At 43.0% G+C, this 20,885-nt stretch overlaps 1 protein-coding gene across 1 annotated transcript; it reads right to left on the bottom strand.

The window, feature by feature from the left end:
• Positions 1-2,487: 2,487 nt before the first annotated feature.
• Positions 2,488-17,064, bottom strand: LOC144514324 (uncharacterized; the record flags this gene model as incomplete). Its single annotated transcript, XM_078245486.1, has 2 exons — positions 16,802-17,064; positions 2,488-2,742 (listed from the first exon to the last, which is right to left on the bottom strand). Coding segments are annotated over exons 1-2 (448 nt in total), but the record flags the coding sequence as incomplete, so codon positions are not given.
• Positions 17,065-20,885: the final 3,821 nt, after the last annotated feature.

A 20,885-nucleotide genomic window follows, 5' to 3' on the forward strand; every position in this document is an offset into this window, starting at 1 on the left:
TAAGTCAGACAGGCAAGGCAGCTTTATTTTTCTAGCACATTCCAGCAACAGGGCAATTCAAAGCTTTACATAAAACATTAAAGGGCAGTTAAAAGCAATTTAAAAATTAAAAACTGATAAAATACGAGAATAAAAGTTACAGTGCAGTATAAGAAACAGGATGGGATTATACCTTAGATGAAAGGGCCCTAATGAGACTAGGACACCTAATACTCACCCTATTGTTGAGCAACAGCCTGTTGGAGCTGGGGGGGCAAGGGGGGCTGAATTACCAAACCCCTTAATACAATCCTTCACCTTGCGATAGACCTTGGAAAACATGCTCATTTGCCACACAGTGTGGACTTCCCCCTGCAACCTTTTCACGATGCTAAATTGGCTGGGGAGAGACTATTGCTTATCTAAGTTTGCAGAGCTAATCTCTCCCCAACAGGTATTACCTCTTTCTTCTACACAGCATGTTCAGCCAGGCAGTGTCCCTACCGTTGATCACTGTGCAATCAGGCTAGAGGGAGGAAGGAGCCAGACTCTACAGCATGAAAGCGCTGTATAGCGATGCCTTAAGGTTAACGACATGCACCTTGACTCCTCAAGACAAGAGTGTTAACTCCAAAGAGACTGTGATGCTTAACATGATGGATAAGATGATGGTGGTAATTACAGCTTTTAAAGGAGCAAACGCTGGCAGCTTCAGTAAGCCAACCCCCACTGATAACAGCTATCGGTGGACTCCTCCTCAATTCACACCCAGGAGGAGCCCAGAGATTGGGATGATCCACAGTTACCTGATGCCGTGAGCTGGAATGAGCTAGAAACACAAAACTTGGCCCAATGATTGGAAATTATGTGCATTAGGTTCCCAAGAAATATGAGCCCAATCGGCCACATGGTGGCGCTATAATGAAGCCTTAAATACATGATTTTTTAAAGGCCACGCCACTCACACCGTAAGTCAGACTGACCTGAAATTTCTAACATATACGCAGCTCAATGTGCTCTACAAAAAAAGCCTCTTGGACCGTCCGCCATGATGGATTTTTTGCTAATTTGCATAATGTGAAAAATAGTTCAACTTTTTCAATTTCGATTCTATAAAGACCAAAATTTGTATACAGCTTTTTGGGACTGATATACACATTTCTACTTTAAATGAGCACGATTTGTCAAAAAATCAAAGAACTTAAACTTAAAGGGTAGCAGGGAATAGGCTAGCAGGGAATTGCCTATTACCAAGTTGGGTTAAAATCCGATTTAGGGGGCGAAATCGTAGGACTTGCATCTTTATTTTTTTTTTATTTAACCTTTATTTATTCAGGGGAAGTTCACTGAGAGGCAGCCTCTCTTGCAGGAACGCTCTGATCACATTCACACAGTTACACATTCATACCTGGAAACTGCCCAGTACAACCACAGTCTGATCTGCTGGCCACTGAGCAACTGGAGGTTAAGGGCCTTGCTTTTATCCTGTCGGTCTGGGGATTGAACTCCGCTAGCGTCGCTAACCTTTAGGCCACCACTGCCACCATCTGAAGTGGTTTTGATCAGCTTTGTGAAGCTAGAATCCCGCTCTAGTCCCGCTCCGTTCAATGCTGCTAACTGCTTTAACTTTTGGCGATTGTGCAGCTTCCTAAGCCTGCTGTAGTTCAGGCGGAAGAGCATTTGCCTAACAATCAGATGGTTGCGGTTCGATCCCAGGCCCTGCAGTCCAATCTCAAAGTGTATGAATGTGAGTGAAAGGACTAGAAAATGGTCCCAGTGTTTGTGTGTCGGCCCGCCCCAGCAAAGCTCGGACGTGTAGACAACAGAGGAACAGAAGAAATTAGCTGCAGCTTTACCAAAATGAAGGCTGAACAACAGAACCATTTTGGTACAAACATTTACTCGCCATGTGGTGGATAGCCCTCTGAGATTTGGAAACGGAAGATGTACCTGCATTTGGCGCCTGGTGAGTGTTAATTTCAGACCCTGCATATGGCTCTGTGGCCCACCTGCGCTCAATGGATTACCATGGCAATGTACAACTGTCTTTCCTCATGGCCAGATCGTGCACAGTCCCAACAAAGAAGTTATCCAATTTCCCGATTAGAACTGTCGCAGCCCACACACACACACACACACACACACACACAAACAGACACACACCACAAACAGACAGACACTCTCACTCACACACACAACAAAACAAGTTCCTCCCTGAGACTATTTAGCAGAGGCACCGTGGCTCCGTCCGGTTCTTAGCACCGCCCAAGACGATTGTGATTGGTTTAAAGAAATGCCAATAATCCAGAGCACGTTTGACTCCCATCCAGGAATGCCATGTGGACTAGCCAGACCTTCCTCCGTAACCTTGTGGAGGAAGGTCTGGACATGCGATAAAATAAAAAATAGTGTGAAAGGACCCAGGTTCTCTTTAAGTTTTACGTTCTTGACTTCTGCAGATTATTCCCCATTTATTTCCCCTAAAAACCCTGTTAACGTTGTTCCTACCTTCCTCTTCATCATCTTCACTCTTCACAGGAACAAGAGTGAATGGGAACTTGGTGATATCAGCCTCCTCCAGCCCTTGAAGCTGCTCTCCCTCCTGACTGCTCCACAGTTCCTCCTGTTCCTCTTTAATGTGTTGGGGGGGCTCTGGATCCGGCTGGTCCACACTGAAGCTACACTCCTGCTGGTCCACACTGAAGCTACACTCCTGCTGCTCCTCTTTAATAACAATCTGGCTTATGTTGTCTGGAGGCAAAGCTGAAACACAGACAGAAGTTAATGTCAGCTAAAGCTTAAAGAAAAGTTGTTTAGCTTGGTTGTTTAGCTTGGTGGCCAGTGTGAAAATGAGACTCTAAAAAGCTATAAGACTCCATAGGGCCCTACATGAAGTCAGTGCTACAAGCTAACTGGAGATTTTAAAATATGACTACGTCTAAGTACCGGTTAAGATGACTTGAATTGTCATTATGTTTATATATCTTGTATTTGTTCTTGTTATAGACACACACACGCACGTACACATATACATACAGAGACACACACACAGAGACACACGCATACCGCACACACACAGAGACACACGTGCACACAGAGACATGCACGCACACACACACACACAGAGACACACACACAGACACACGCACACACACACAAACACACACAGAAAGCCTCAGTGGTTACAATACTGTTCTGTTGTGTTCCAAGGTGAAAATCATTACTATGTAGGGCTTAACGATTTTGGAAAATAATCTAATTACGATTTTTTTCAACAATATTGCAATTGCGATTTAATATGTGATTATTTTTTAAGCTCTTTGTCTTCCGTATTATTCAACAAAGACAAGCAATAAATCATTGTATAGTATGAACAACACAAGATTAGATAGATTAAACTAACTGTTATTTCCTGGAGGCCAGGATGTGATGATGAAATGAGGTGATGCATGAATTTATATGAATGACATCTTTTATTTAACTCCTTCAGTCCCAGTAGTATTACTAGTAATACTGAGCACTGACCGCCTGGTGGAAACATTCATATGAAAGTCAGAAACAACTGACACAAACTAAAGTGAAGATTGCAGAAATATAAAAACAAATATGTGGGTTACCACAGTATTTAGATTATTGAATTATTATTTACTGTAATAAACATATGTAAACATGTGGATTGCACTTTTGAAACACTGTCTTTGAAGTTTATTAGACAGTTAAATAAGTACAAATATAGTATATGAATTTTTTTTACAACACACAAAGAGGAGCCGCCTCCAGCTTCATGAGGGGAGGGGGGCTCCCCTCATGAAGTTGCGTGGCGTGTGCATGACAGCGTCAACATTGCACTCAGAGACAGAGAGGCTATCGTTACGTTAGCAGTAGCATGCTGCTGCTGGTCTTGCCGTGGGATTAACTGTACTAATAAAACCGTTGAAACAACGCAGCCACGCTGCTGTGAAAGCTCCCAGAACGTCATTTATCAGAGTCTGGTTGTTACCCCTCTCCTCCACTCCATATCTTTATAATGGAGCTAGCTAACCTGAGCTAACCGCTAATCAGAGCTACTCGTTGCTAACCGAGCCTTCAGTTCTGCGTGCCAGTATCCATTAACTGCATGTATGGACTCGAGCCCGAATAAAACCCTTCATTTTATTAAAATGGCTGTAAAAGTTTTAAACTACAACTCAGAGTTGTTTGAATGACAGAAATCTGGTCAAGGTACAGCGTAGCGTTAGCGTGCTAAGTTGATGCTTTCTCTGCGGATTGCAGACTGACTTGCTCTCGCGAGTCACGTGACCAAGGCTTGTAAAACCTATTGAAAACTGGCTGCTGAAACACCGGCCCGCTGTAGGGGGTCCGGTAAGAACCGGAACCAGAGATGTCTGACTCTGAGATCCAGGAAGATTTATTTAAAACTCGAACATGAAGTGAACTATGAAGTTGTATTTGACGTTACATTTGAAGCTGGATGTGGTTCTGAAATATAAGCAAATAATAATGCACATTAATAAGCATCTGACTTACTATTATTTACCAAAACTAAACAGTATAGCCACCAACATATAAGAAATAATACTAAGAATTATATTCATTTCTCTGTAATAATTAACATAAATGTAACATATTGCTCAGTAACACCAACTGAGAATAAGCCACATCTATTACAGCTTTCTAGGCTGATCCCGATTTTCTTTGAGTTAGGCCAGCCGATACTGATTTTAGCAGATTCCAATTTCATTTTTTCTAACCACTTTACAGCACACACAGATATTTATTTTCTATCTTTTCTTTAATAGAACATTTTGCACAGAACATAGAACATGTGTTGAACAGATAATGGATCACTATAAAACAGAACTATATAAATGACTCCTGGTGGGGGACATTAACACACATCTAAAGAGCAACGTTAGAACCATTTCCTTCTTTTCTCATCAGATATCAACTAAAGAAATGTGATTCTGGTTTTTGGGGTCGTCCCTCCACGTCCTACTTCCTCCTCGCAGGTGTTGCATATTGCAAACGTGTTATCTTCTGCACACACGCTGAAGAATTTCCAAACAGCTGACATGTTGCAGGTTAATTCACGAGGTTCCTACATGTGGGAGAATAGCGCGGACACGCACTTCACACCGCGAGCAGGTACACGCGACACACGGCGGCGACGTTGAGAGAAAAGAAAAAGAGACTGTGCTGTCGCGCCCGTGTGTGCGTGCGTCCTTGAAAACTGTAAAACGTATAACTTATGCTGTCAGTTAATTGTAGCATTGACCGGCATGAAATCGGCATATGTCAGACTGACCTGCCGGTCGCCGGACATGGCCGAGCACGTGAAAACCGGCCAATTCCAGTCACCGGCCGGTCTATTGGTGCATCTCTACAGCACACATATCCATAAAGGAGCCTACTTTAAAAGCTAAGCATGTGGCTCCACAGCGCTAGTCTGTTTACTGGCGATTGCACGTTGCTAGCAAATAGCCCTAACACAACCTGAATATCAACACGTGGCTGCACAAGTAATATTAAACTATCTGCACATCTTATCAGCTATGCAATAAGAAACACAGCAACAGCAATATTATAATGGTGATAAAATCTCTCTCCAAATAAATGTCACGTCGTAACACGGGCTAATTCCACATCGTAGCAGAACATTTATTGAAGATAACGAGGCAGTAAAACCCATGACAGTTTAGCAAGCTACAGAATAGTTTAAACTTATGTTCTGGGCTACCCCCATATCACTTCAACAAGTCCCAAAATGGGAAAGGCATAGAAAAATGTCTGTTAACATGCTGCTACATTCTGTCCCCCTTCTCCTGTCTGAGCGCAGTGCGCCTGCACGGCGACTCCAGGAGCCTCGGATGAAGCTGGGAAGGATTAAACACAGGGTTTCCACACTGCCGTAATAAGGATATTTTAAATGAAAAGGGTAATTGTTACCGTCAACATTTTTACCGTGGTTCATCGTTACACCGGTAATCGTTACATCCCTAATGACAGACATTACAAGACAAAACAACACCTAATAAAATATTTAAAATAACACAATATAATGCCTTCTATCTAGATGTTGATACATAAAGATTTTTGTTTGATACTTGAGAACGTTACTCCATGTCATCAGTCTCAGGTTCAGAAGAGTCTAGTCTTCAGTCTCTGGTTGTAAAAGTGGATGTGAGTTCCTGGCTGGTTCTGGTCCTCCACAGTCCTCTCCAACAGCTTCTGTTTCCATGTGTTGAGTTTGTCTTTGATGAAGCTGTGAGGACTGAGCTTCCTCTTCATCATCTTCACTCTTCACAGGGACAGGAGTGAATGGGAACTTGGTGATATCAGCCTCCTCCAGCCCTTGAAGCTGCTCTCCCTCCTGACTGCTCCACAGTTCCTCCTGTTCCTCTTTAATGTGAGTCTCCAGTCTGGTCTTTAGTCTCTGATTGTAAAAGTGGATGCGAGTTCCTGGCTGGTTCTGGTCCTCCACAGTCCTCTACATCAACTTCTGTTTCCATCGGACCAACACATTTATGTGTTTTGAGCTGAGGACGCCAGGCAAATCTTTTGTTACAAACACTGCAGCTGAATCTTTTCTCTCCTGTGTGGACTGTCATGTGTGACCGTAAACTTCCTCTTTCTGTAAAAGATTTCTTACAGACTGAGCAGCTAAAAGGTTTTTCTCCTGTGTGGATTCTCATGTGTTTCTGTAAATCTCCACTCTGTATAAAAGATTTATAACAAACTGAGCAGCTAAAAGGCCTTTCTCCTGCGTGGATTCTCATGTGTGACCGTAAACTTATAGACATTAAAAACGTTTTCTTACAAACTAAACAGCTAAAAGGTTTCTCTCTTGTGTGGATTCTCATATGTTTTTGTAAATGTCCACCTTGTGTAAAAGATTTCTTACAGAGTAGGCATCTAAATGGTTTCTCTCCTGTATGAGTTCTCATGTGTATCTTCAGATGTGACTTGAAGCGAAATCTTTTCCCACACTCAGAGCAGCTGAATGTTTTCTTACATCTTGAATCATGTTTCAGAGAGTTTAAAGCTGACTGAGGTTCTCTGGTCTCCTTCCAATCAGCAATGTCATCAGTCTCAGGATCAGAACAGTCTCCAGTCTGGTCTTCAGTCTCTGGTTGTAAAAGTGGATGTGAGTTCCTGGCTGGTTCTGGTCCTCCACAGTCCTCTCCATCAGCTTCTGTTTCCATCGGACCAACACATTTATGTGTTTTGAGCTGAGGACGCCGGGCAAATCTTTTCTTACAAACACTGCAGCTGAATTTTTTCTCTCCTGTGTGGACTGCCATGTGTAACCGTAAACTTCCTCTCTCTGTAAAAGATTTCTTACAGACTGAGCAGCTGAAAGGTTTGTCTCTTGTGTGGATTCTCATGTGTTTTTGTAAATGTCCACCTTGTGCAAAAGATTTCTTACAGAGTAGGCATCTAAAAGGTTTCTCTCCTGTGTGAGTTCTCATGTGTATCTTCAGATATGACTTGAAGCGAAATATTTTCCCACACTCAGAGCAGCTGAATGTTTTCTTACATCTTGAATCATGTTTCAGAGAGTTTAAAGCTGACTGAGGTTCTCTGGTCTCCTTCCAATCAGCAATGTCATCAGTCTTACGTTCAGAAGAGTCTCCAGTCTGGTCTTCAGTCTCTGGTTGTGAAAGTGGATGTGAGTTCCTGGCAGGTTCTGGTCCTCCACAGTCCTCTCCATCAGCTTCTGTTTCCATGTGTTGAGTTTGTCTTTGATGAAGCTGTGAGGACTGAGCTTCCTCTTCATCATCTTCACTCTTCACAGGGACAGGAGTGAACGGGAACTTGGTGATATCAGCCTCCTCCAGCCCTTGAAGCTGCTTTCCCTCCTGACTGACACACAGTTCCTCCTGTTCCTCTTTAATGTGTCTCTCAGGATCAGAAGAGTCTCCAGTCTGGTCTTCAGTCTCTGGTTGTAAAAGTGGATGTGAGTTCCTGGCTGGTTCTGGTCCTCCACAGTCCTCTCTATCAGCTTCTGTTTCCATCGGACCAACACATTTATGTGTTTTGAGCTGAGAACGCCAGGCAAATCTTTTGTTACAAACACTGCAGCTGAATCTTTTCTCTCCTGTGTGGACTACCTTGTGTAACTGTAAACTTCCTCTTTCTGTAAAAGATTTCTTACAGACTGAGCAGCTGAAAGGTTTCTCTCTTTTGTGTATTCTCATGTGTTTTTGTAAATGTCCACTTTGTGTAAAAGATTTATTACAGACTGAGCATCTAAAAGGTTTCTCTCCTGTATGAGTTCTCATGTGTCTCTTCAGATGTGCCTCACTGTTAAATCGTTTCCTACACTCAGAGCAGCTGAATGTTTTCTTGCATCTTGAATCATGTTTCAGAGAGTGTAAAGCTGACTGAGGTTCTCTGGTCTCCTTCCAATCAGCACTGTCATCAGTCTCAGGTTCAGAAGAGTCTCTAGTCTGGTCTTCAGTCTCTGGTTGTAAAAGTGGATGTGAGTTCCTGGCTGGTTCTGGTCCTCCACAGTCCTCTCCATCAGCTTCTGTTTCCATGTGTTGAGTTTGTCTTTGATGAAGCTGTGAGGACTGAGCTTTCTCTTCATCATCTTCACTCTTCACAGGGACAGGAGTGAATGGGAACTTGGTGATATCAGCCTCCTCCAGCCCTTGAAGCTGCTCTCTCTCCTGACTGCTCCACAGTTCCTCCTGTTCCTCTTTAATGTGTGGGGGGGGCTCTGGCTCCTGCTGGTCCACAAAGGAGCTACACTCCTGCTGCTCAGGGAGAACCTCTTCTTTAATCACCAACAGCTGCTCAACATCTGCAGGAAACGGGATCAAATACAGACAACTGTTTACACAGTACTTTTAGCTAACTATTTCAAATGTTTACTCAGTACTTTTAGCTAACTAGGGAGTAATCCTGCTAGCTGTGTTAGCACTGTTGACCGTGTTAGCATGTTTAGCCACGTTAGCTAGCTACTACCTCCCAGGCTCCATCATCTCCACGGTTGCATGTGTACTGTGGATGGATGTATTAACTATTAGCTCATCACCAGATCCATGGCTCAGGTTACAACATGGTTACAAGAGTGTTACTTGCAACTAAATGTCTCTAAAACAGTTACTCCGGATTTCCACTGAATGCAGTCTGCAGACTGGCTTCGCTGCAGAACGGCTGCGTGCTCCGCCGTCCGTAAATACCCACTAGGTCCGGATTTGTTGCGGCACGGTTGCGGCCATGACTGACAGCTGTAGTCACGAGGACCCACAAGATCTCGCCAATTAACGTAGAATAGAACCACAAAACCACGACTAGTTAATTTCCATCCAGAGGAGTAGAGGGGAAACAACTCTGTGCTGTGTTTTCAAGGTGTAGTGCAGGGAAATATGATCCGCCGTGACCACAGCGTTTTTTATTTTGAAAATTAACCAGATTCTTATTTTGTTTCTGTGCTCGACTTCCTGTCCCACACTATCTGCCGTGTGCTGAATTGCTGCGGAGCTCTCCGGCGTCCGGCAAAAATAGAAGCTCTGCGTATCTGCTCCGGAGGGCTGCGGACCGCCGGAGCAGATACGCAGACGTTCTGCAGTCAGTGGAAATACACACACTGACTTTAATGGAAACCTAATGACTCCGCCGCCGTTCCGCAACCGGTGGAAATTGGGGGTAAGCATGTTCTTTTGCAAAACTAGTAGATCCACAAGTGATCATCACATAATAGTTGAGGGTGCAAAATTACAGGTTGTGAGTGAATTTAAATATCTTGGGGTGCTTATTGACTCAAACCTCTCCTTTAAGTCACATGTGGAAAAAAATCTGTAAAACAATCAAGTTAAATATTGCTAATTTTCATTCCATCAGAAATCACGTCTACAGAGGCTGCCAAAATGTTTTTACATTCTATGATTTTCTCCCACAACTGAATTATTGTTTGACAAGCTGGTCCCAGGCCAACCACAGCACACTGAAACCACTCGAATCACTATACAAACAAGCCATAAAAACTTTAGATAAAAAAAAACTAAGCGTTTCCATCACTGCCAGCTTTTAAGCTGGGAAGACCTAATGAAATATGTACGTATGCTTGGTATATGAAGTCACTCACAACCTAGCTCCACCGCCACTTGTTGCATGTATCAACAGAACATCAGATACTGTTCGAGTCACAAGGGGATCCTCAAGGAGGCTTTGTTATTCCGCTGCGAAAAGTTCTTTTAGTCAGTCAGACTGGTTCATCAGAGGGTCAAGAGAGTGGAACTCAATCCCGAACCACATCAGACAGGTAAACACATACGTCTTTTACTAAGCAGCTAAAACACTGGATGGTCAATACATATACATGTCAGCACTAAAACTATTTATAATACATTTATTGTTTTAGTTTGTAAAGTCAACATATACGAATTTTACTTATTGTTTCCTCCTAGTTTAATACTGCTTTTATTGTTCTTAATGGCTGTTTGTGCTTATTATAATTTTTCACCTTATACTCATATATCTTTCTGTTTCTTGTCTTGTCTTGTGTTCTGTGTAGGGCTGAAACGATTCCTCGAATAACTCGAATAATTCGATTACAAAAAATCCTCGATGCAAAATTATTTGCCTCGAAGTTTCGTTAAAGCAATGTTACCAACGTTGTATTGCTGACGGACGGTGTTTCCACACGGATCATTATTATTGTCGCACACCAGACGCTGCTCAGTCTGCTGGCGGCACATGCCAGAGCGTAAATATTGAGGGGCTAGAAGAGACAGGCTGGAGAAAACGACAGAAAGTGTCCAAAGTTTGGAATCAGTTGAAACGTATTCTTTTTTAGAGGCCATATTTTAAAGAGTTTGGCTTTAATCAATTTTAAGAGAATGATTGGAGGATAATGGCAAAAATGTCTCAGTGGTGTAACCGTCAAAACTTTATACCAAAAATGTTAGCCTGCTTAAAAAGGGCAAATTTCTTAATAAAAGATCCCATAATCTACTTTGGCATTAACCTAAATCAAAGGTTGTTACAACATATTTAAAAAATGATGCTTATATTTATTTCAATAATTTAGGGAATCTGTCAGCTAGCTTCCTGAAATGTCAAGGTGGTGTAACCTCCATTCAAGGTGCCATTTTGCAAGATGACCACAGGACATTACATCAGAAAAAAGGACCCCTGATCAGCATAACTGCTGCATGACAAGGTTAGTAACTATCTGATAAATATAAGTTTATAAGTCATTTTTAGGGTAGTTCTTTGCCTAACATGTCAAATGGTATGACCCAAGTAAAACATTCTTTTGAATAAAAATGACTATTTAGTGTAAAAATGATGTTTGCCTCTCAATTGTTGGCCAATCTTTTCAAATATAACTAGTTAAGTTACTGGTTCAAGATGTTATAGGAACTTAGTTACTATTTACAACTATTTTTACAACTATTTTTATTGTTAGTATCTTTTTAAAGTGGAGGTAATTTATCCACAACTTTATCAAGATAGCTTATTTAGCTAAGCTAGGCTAAATCATTATAGTGCAAGTCCTTAGTGTTTAAAAAATAAAAAGATTTAGCCTTAAATAAAAATGTGTATATCATTCCTTTGCAATGTTACAATACAATTTAATACAACAGAATGAGGCAGCTGAACTGTGACCCCTAATGTGGTACATGAACAGCAGATTTAAAACACCTTAAACATTCAAGGATTATTTAATTTAAGTATAAAATGTTACTTAAATATTAAGTAACAAGAGAGATGATATGTATTTTTATTAAATAAGAAAGACCTTCTTCCTTCTCGTCACCTCTAGTTGCCTCCATACGGCCGCAAAAGCAAAGGCGGGCGCCAAGCCAATGCCCCAAGTTTTCAAAAGCACAAACACAGCTAAACATAAACTGTATCAACGAGATACCTTCAGCTAGTGGAAAATCCCCAAAAGAAGGTCTTTTAGCCTCAAAATTAGCCAATTAAAATTGCACGCATGTTCTGAAGGTGGCTATTGGAGAGTTTCTCTGGGGGAGGGGCTCTCTTTTTTGGTGATATAAGGCAAAGTTAGACAAAGGATTTTCAGCAAGCTTGTCCTGACCTTGCTCGGGTTTTTCTGTGTCGATTTATTTCGAGTAGAGATGTTCCAGTATCGGTATTGTTTCCGATACTGCCTAAAACGCTGGTATCAGTATCAGGAAGTACTGGAGTTTATGCACCGATCAGATACCACGTAATAAAGCCCTAAAGATAATCTACATTAAAGAAGTTATTTTTCCGATATAACTGATTGTTAAACTGGAGAATAACAGAAAGTTCTGGGAGTTCATGTTTCACAAAGAGTTTAACCTGAGCCAAAGAACAAAGATATAGAAATCATATCACATCCATACAGGGATAGTAGTATACAGCTGTTATACATCATATCATCTATACAGAGATAGTAGTATACAGCTGTTATACATCATATCATCTATACAGAGATAGTAGTATACAGCTGTTATACATCATATCATCTATACAGAGATAGTAGTATACAGCTGTTATACATCATATCATCCATACAGAGATAGTAGTATACAGCTGTTATACATCATATCATCTATACAGGGATAGTAGTATACAGCTGTTATACATCATATCATCTATACAGGGATAGTAGTATACAGCTGTTATACATCATATCATCTATACAGAGATAGTAGTATACAGCTGTTATACATCATATCATCTATACAGAGATAGTAGTATACAGCTGTTATACATCATATCATCTATACAGAGATAGTAGTATACAGTTGTTAAAACATAATAAAATATATGACACACAGGTATCAGGTCAGTACTCGGTATCGGCCGATACGCAAGTATTTCTTTTTCTTATCTGATTCCTGACTCCAGTGTGGATTTTTAAGCCTTTTTAAATCTTATACTTTGACGAAAACGGGAAGGGCATGCTGGCGGTTGAGTATGCACCTTTAATCTGGCCTTCAGCCGTGGACACACACTTTTTATTTCAACATTTTGGTGAGCCTTACCCAGGAGAGAAGAGACGACCTCGAGCCGGGGAGGATTTGCATTCTGAAAACACCAAAGGGCCCATAAATAAAAAATGTAATTGAAGGTAAGCAGAAGTCAAGTTATTCTGCACATTTCTGAGTGACTCAGAATGTGAATCTCGCCCCGACAGGAGGCATCAAATGTTGTACAAAAGAACCTAGTAAAGGGCTATACCGCAAAATTAGACGGATATAACGGAATCAGATGTGAAAAATGTATGTTGTCTGTCTTGTGTGTAAATGCCACGGCGCAGAAAGTATGAATGAGTGCATGAAGTCTGAAAATATGCTTGATGATTAGTTTTGCTAAATACTAAGTGAAAAGACAATTAGAGCCGAATAAAATAAAATGTGGGGAAATTTAGTTTAACTTTTTTAGTCACTAAATGGGTTTGATTGTGATTTGTGGCAATTATCATAGGGGGGGGTCATGGGTTACAGTTTGAAAGTTAAAGTGGGTTGTTTAAAGTTGAAACATACAAACTGTAGTCATAAGAGAACTGACACCTGAAGCAATATTTAAGGTGACATGTTGAGAAATTCCTTTAGTCACAGGCGGACATAGGTCATAATTAACATGGGAAACACAGTGGAGTCTAGAGAGACACACACACACACACACACACACATATATATATACATATATACAGAGACACGTATACAGCGCATACACAGCATTCTGGGTTAAGAGTAAACCATACATTTTAGCACAAACACGCAGTTAATTAGAGAGCAGTCCAATTTTTCCGCACCCATAAAGAACAGGATCGACTTATAGATACAAGTAGGATACACCCAATATTCTCACATCAACACACACTATCATGCACACTGAAGAGGAAGGCCAAGCAGGTGAAAAATGACAGAAGCGACAGCAGAGGAGAATGCTGTACTAACAGACTCCAGTGATAGCTAATATTATTAAGAAAATCTCTAAAAAAGTGGGGACGACGAACAAAACGTTTCCCAATCTGGGGTCCGCGGGAGGGACTTTTGATCCAGCTAAGTGTGGGGATTTACAGATACTACGAGCAGATTAAACAGGAAGAAAAAAAACGGGTCTGCAAAGCACGAGCTTCCACGACACGGGAGTTGACCAGAAGGTCACAGAACTGCTCAAAGATGAAGAAAGAAAAGAGGCAGTGAGGCATGAGTGAGCTCAACCACTACCGAGCATCACTGTGGCTGGTATTGAGGAATACATGTCCAACCCGAATCAATCCTGCTATGCTCAGAAGACAGACAATTGGGGAAACAGAGAATCCTATTGAGTACAGTTTACAAAAGTCCATAGAAAATGGAGGCAGGAGTTTAGCAATGACCCAGAGGACGACCCTCTGTAAAGAACTATGTTCAGACAAACTGTGGTAAAGCAACTCCCAGGTCATGCATCCAAATGACATCAAGGGACAGGGGAGTGTGACTACAGAAACATCTGTCTGGTTATGAGGCAAGGCTGGCAGTTATGAGACACTCAGAGACCTGTCTGCCAAAGAAGCAAAGGAGGAGGCTCCGGACTGCAGCATCAAGATATGCAAACGACCAGAAGGGAAACTCCCTCAAAGACACTAGAAATATCAAAAAGAACAAGGGGGGGGAAACCTTAAGCTGATGCAAATCTAAAGGCAGACAGGGAAACATCATCTGGCTCAGAGGACAGGAGATGGTCAAGACAAAAACTGCACCTACGGGCATGACGACAAAGCAGCAGCTATGCTCGAGTGTTAAAATCCAGACACTTTGCTGGAGAAGGAGGCCTCCAACCCCTAAAAATGATATATTGTCATAAGGAGCATGCTCTGTTTTTTTCCCAGTGTGCTTGAGTTAAGATGGTAAATGTTAAGGGGTTAATAAATATAACCTATATACTAAAAATCAGAGTCAGAAGAATGTATTTGTCCCCCCAGGGGAATTGATAAGGTGCAGTGATTCACAGCTAGGGTTGCAAAATTCCAGCGTTGGAAACGGGAATAAACTGGATATTTTTAATATTGCTTGTTATAATACTGTTGGTCTATAACTGGGAACTTAAATGTAGTTAATAAAAAAACCATCTTGCAGCATAATCTTGGTTAAAACAACTTCAGTTGAATGTCCTCCCTATATTCATCAATGATCACACGCAGTAATCAGCAGGGTTTCCCTAGAAAACGCCTACCGCCTTAACTAGTCGCCAAAACCAAAAAATCGTCATTTCACCGCCGCGGGCGTCGTTGTGTGTGCGGCCAGCTGGGGCACCGGGGCAGAGACGGGGGGGGACTGGACTAACTGGAGCGTTGGCATACGGCAGGCAGAGAACATTTATATAGGTTTCTCTGTCCTGTTCTTCACATCAGTGAGGCTTTCTTCTCTTGTTTCAACGTGAATACATGACCAAGTGACTGGAACTATCATCACCTCTTGCGCCTGGATTCTCAACGTCCCGGCGTTTTTTTCTTATTCACTACATGCGGTTCACAATACACGGTTAGTTAGCGTAGTTACACACAGTGAAATGACGTGTCCTGTTTGTATTTCACCATACTATCTGCTTTGAGAGAGTGAAGCTGTGGGCTGAGCTCTGCTCTCTCAGAGCTGTGTGTTTTAGAGGAGAGATGTCAGGTGAAGAGGAAGAGAGCGTGTCATGGAGGAGAGTGGGAGCCATGCCAGGAACACTGTTACAGCACTGAGCTTAAAACTGCACATTGCAACTGTTATTTTGAAAAGCAGATTATTTATTAATTATATATTATTATTTAAATGTAATATTTAGCGTTAGCGTTGGGGTTAGTCAATCAAAGGCAGCATGCTAGCTACCTTCATATGTTAAGCTAAAGGTCAATGGTTTGGGCTACTACACAGCCTACTGCAGGGCTATGGAGGCCACACCCACTCAACATTTGTATTCACGGTATACTGTCTGCTTGTTACAAAAGAAAATGTTTAGAGACACACACACACACACACACACACACACACACACACACACACACACACACAGAGAGACACACGCACACATACCCTCAGTGGTTACAGTACTGTGCTGTTGTGTTCCAAGGTGAACATCACTACTATGTAACCATCACCTATACAGTCCTAAGGGAATACCTATTAAATAAGAACCTTTGTTTATCTAGAAAACAGCCCCGAAATCACCATCACCAAACCCACCAGACTCCATGTAAATAATCAGGACTTTTAGCGTGTATAGAGCCAGCATATCTCCACCAGACTCCATGTAAATAATCAGGACTTTTTGCGTGTATAGAACCAGCATATCTCCACCAGACTCCATGTAAATAATCAGGACTTTTAGCGTGTATAGAGCCAGCATATCTCCACCAGACTCCATGTAAATAATCAGGACTTTTAGCGTGTATAGAGCCAGCATATCTCCACCAGACTCCATGTAAATAATCAGGACTTTTAGCGTGTATAGAGCCAGCATATTTCCACCAGACTCCATGTAAATAATCAGGACTTTTAGCGTGTATAGAACCAGCATATTTCCACATATAAATGGGTGAATTAAGGGTTACTTTCAACCAAACCAGAGTGGTGATTGTTGGAACAGTGGAAAGATGAACCAAGACGGCTTTTGATAGTTTTATTGTGTTTCTGTCGACTTTGAATGCAGTGTGTTTTACGATGATAAAAGTCCTGATTATTTACATGGAGTCTGGTGGGTTTGGCGACGGCCTGTTAAAAGAGCGAAGATTACAATAGATCTTATGACTAAATGCTTATTTACATCCGTCCTATCGTCATATGGTTGCTGAGAGAAGAGATGACAGGAAGGAGAGAAAGATCAACTGAAGGTTTAATGACCAAACCTGCTCTGTGTAACCGAAGCTGAGGGTTGAAAACAGCGTCCAGTAGCTCCCGTTGTCGCTCGTTCTCCTCTTTTGAACGACAAAGTTCCTCCTCGTACTCTGCTATCGTTCTTTCAAACAGCCCAAATATCTCTTCAGCAGCCGCAGTTAGTCGCTGCTCCACCAACGCTCTCAGCATCTGGACTTTACACATTTTACCGCTTTCTCTACACAGAAAAAGAGACTCTGCTAACACACCTTTCTACTAGACGCCATCTTGTTCAAAGAGTGAAGTTAGCCGCGGTAAAGACTACAGCTTCCGGTGCAGATTAGTTGCTGAGCTTCAAAATAAAAGTCCGGAAGCGTTTTAGGCTTCTTTAGAACAACACAACAACATAAATGATTAAAACACACTTTTGAAGAAAGACAAATACTTTTCAGAGCTCTGAGAAAACAATGAACCACATTAAAGATGATGGTAGTTTGTTTCTCTTTCCTTTTAATGTGTTAAACAGAAGATACAAGTTTTAGTCTTGTAGTGTAATTTCATCTGATATTGTTGTTTGTCTGAAGGTGAACATTAACTTCACCTTCATAAAGCAGGAAACACTGTGAATTGTAAGTTCTGTGAGACAGCAAAGGCAAGATGATCTGCAGCTTAAGTCAAAAGCATCACTTAAACCTAACAAACATCCATTAGACATCATGTTTACTCTCAGTCTATTGATCCAAAGTGCAGCAGATCAAATAAATTAAAGGTGCTCTAAGCGATGTCACGCATTTTTTCGGCTACAACATTTTTCGTCACATACAGCAAACATCTCCTCACTATCCACTAGCTGCCTGAGGGGAGAACACTCTGGATCATGTTTACTCCAACATTAAGCACACGTACAGAGCCATATCCCTCCCCCACCTTGGCCAGTCAGACACAGTGCCAGGCCCACCATAAGCACACGTACAGAGCCATATCCCTCCCCCACCTTGGCCAGTCAGACACAGTGCCAGGCCCACCATAAGCACACGTACAGAGCCATATCCCTCCCCCACCTTGGCCAGTCAGACGCAGTGCCAGGCCCACCATAAGCACACGTACAGAGCCATATCCCTCCCCCCCTTGGCCAGTCAGACGCAGTGCCAGGCCCACCATAAGCACACGTACAGAGCCATATCCCTCCCCCACCTTGGCCAGTCAGACGCAGTGCCAGGCCCACCATAAAGAGTGTTCCAACCTGGCCTGAAAATGCACTCTCAAAACTACAGGACTGCTTCAGCCAGACGGACTGGGACTTATTTAAACACCAGGAGCTGGAAACTTTCACTGGAACAGTACCGGACTACATCAAGTTCTGTATTGGAAATGTGACTGTGGACAAAAACATTTGGGTTTTCCCAAACCAGAAACCCTGGATGACCAGCCATGTCCGGACACTCCTCAGAGCCCGCGACGCTGTCTTCAGGACAGACGGCTCAAGCGGCCCTGAAAAGTGGAATCAGGGGAGCCAAGGCAGACCATAAGACAAGCATAGAGTCCCACCTGTCCAGCAACAACACACGGGAGGTGTGGCAGGGCATATGGGACATCACTAACTACAGAGGCTGTGATGCGACAACAGGTGACCTGAGTGCGCAGCTGGCAGAGGAGCTAAATTGCTTCTTTGCTCGCTTTGAAACATCACAACAGCAGCACTCTGCCTACACCCCCATCTGGTTCCTGCACTACCCCAGCCCCGCCCCCATCCACACCTGGTTCCTGCACCACCCCACTCACTGTGAGGGAGCACGATGTCGGACGGAGTCCCTGGCAAGGTGCTCAGGGTGTGCGCCCACCAGCTCGCCCTCATCTTCACCAGAATCTTCAACCTCTCCCTGGCCCAGGCAGTCATCCCGCCCTGCCTAAAATCAGCCACAATCATCCCAGTGCCGAAAAAGTCTCCCACCACCAGCCCAAATGATTATTGTCCTGTGGTCCTCACCCCGGTAATCATGAAGTGCTTCGAGAGACTGGTTCTTCAACATATCAAGGACTATCTCCCCCCAGACCTCAACCCCTATCAGTTCGCATAGCACGTAAACAGATCCACAGAGGATGCCATCGCTGTAGCTCTCCACTCTGCATTGAGCCACCTGGAGCAGCAGCAGAGCTACGTCCGGATGCTCTTTGTGGATTACAGTTCAGCTTTCAACACAATCATCCCAGACATTGTCATCACCAAACTGGTCTCACTCCCCCCTCTCGCATGTGCCTGGATAAAGGACTTTCTCACCATTCGGCCCCAGACAGTGAGACTGGTCCTCCACTCGCACGCTGAGTACCGGCTCCCCACAGGGCTGCGTGCTGAGCTCCCTCCTGTACTGTCTCTACACCCACGACTGCAGTCCGGCCCACAGCAACAACCTCATCGTCAAGTTTGCTGAAGACACCACAGTGGTCGGAATCATCTCAAGGGAGACGAGGCAGCCTACAGAGAGGAGGTCCTGAACTTGGCAGCCTGGTGCTCAGAGAACAACCTGGCTCTGAACACCAAGAAAACCAAGGAGATCATGTCAACTTTAGGAAGAACAGCACCGACCTAGCCCCCCCTATACATCAATGGCGAGTGTGTGGAGAGGGTCCACACCTTCCGGTTTCTCTGCGTCCTTATCTCTGCTGACATCTCCTGGACAGACAACATCACAGCGGTCATCAAAAAGGCTCAAGAGCGGCTACACTTCCTGAGGGTCCTCACTCAGGAAGCACAACCTGGACTCCAACCTGCTGCTGATCTTCTACCGCGTGTCCATCGATAGCCTGCTGTACCATACTGTATCACAGTATGGTACAGCAGCTGCACCGTGGCAGACAGGGAGAGGCTACAGAGAGTAGTAAAGGCAGCTCAGAGGATCATTGGCTGCCCTCTCCCCTCCCTAATGGACATTTACACCTCCTGTTGCCTCAGCAGAGCAGGAAACATCACCAAGGACAGCTCCCACCCTGCTCTGATCTGTTTGACCTGTTGATCTCATATATATCTTATATATATATATATCTTCTTTTGCACTACTTATTGTATTACATGTTGTTACATTTCTCCTGCGTACATGACACTGAAAAAGGAGTTGCTTTCAATCTCGTTGTACACGTGTATAATGACAATAACGACATTCTATTCTCTTCTATTTACTAACCCAGTGACTGTGTGGTTAAAGTAACCTCATTCTCTAACTCATAGTAACTAACTTGAAAAATAATGCAAAGTACACCTTTGACTTTGAGATATCTGATCAGTTTGTGATCTCTGCTGATTTCAACACACTTTTTTTGTTTTTTAAAGATTGTCCTTGAAGACTCCACCCCTGTGGAGCTCTATGAGGCTGAGTGGAAGGCAGAGCCTTATGCAATCATAATGTTGCATTACTGTATCAGACTGATCATTACTCAGTTAAATATCACAGCTGTACCCCCTGTTTTGAGCTGCACAGAGACTGAACAACGTTGGTACAAACCAAGATCTATGGTAAATTTTAAGCAGCATAATTCCATTCTTATGCAATATTAGCCTATAGTCCCATTCTGTGACCTCTGAAATGCCTTTTCATTTATTATTGATAGGGTGTGAAGCTGGGCCGTGGGAGTGACATGGTGGTGCTGTCTGCAAAGCCCAAACAGAGGATGGTAGCGAATGGTGTCAGGTATGTCCAGTATGTCTTGCTCATATAGAATTAATCATCCAATATGATTATGGTTGTCTAAATATAATTGTGCGCAGTGGTCCAATTTAAATTATGATATGCAATTCTACATAGGAGCACTCTCTACAAAGCAATGCGGGGGGATCTGCCTGATCCTAATGTCCTGAAAGTGGTGGAAGCTTATGAAGGCTTTCCATCGGACATAGCACCTCTCATTACCACCATGTCCATCAGTGCCGATGTCCCGTTGGTTGAGTCAGCTCTGAGAAAAGTTCAGGAGGGCACCCCGATTTCGTACCAGCAGCCACTGCCAGTCAGCCGCATTATTCTGCTACACACCGGGGCTCCTCCAACCCCACCTCTGCCTTTGGATGGCTACAAACTGGAACCCACTACGTGCCAGTTTGTGTGCAGTCTCCACCAGCAGCTGCAT

The sequence above is a fragment of the Sander vitreus genome, unplaced genomic scaffold (assembly GCF_031162955.1).
Source record: "Sander vitreus isolate 19-12246 unplaced genomic scaffold, sanVit1 ctg543_0, whole genome shotgun sequence".
NCBI lineage: Eukaryota > Metazoa > Chordata > Actinopteri > Perciformes > Percidae > Sander > Sander vitreus.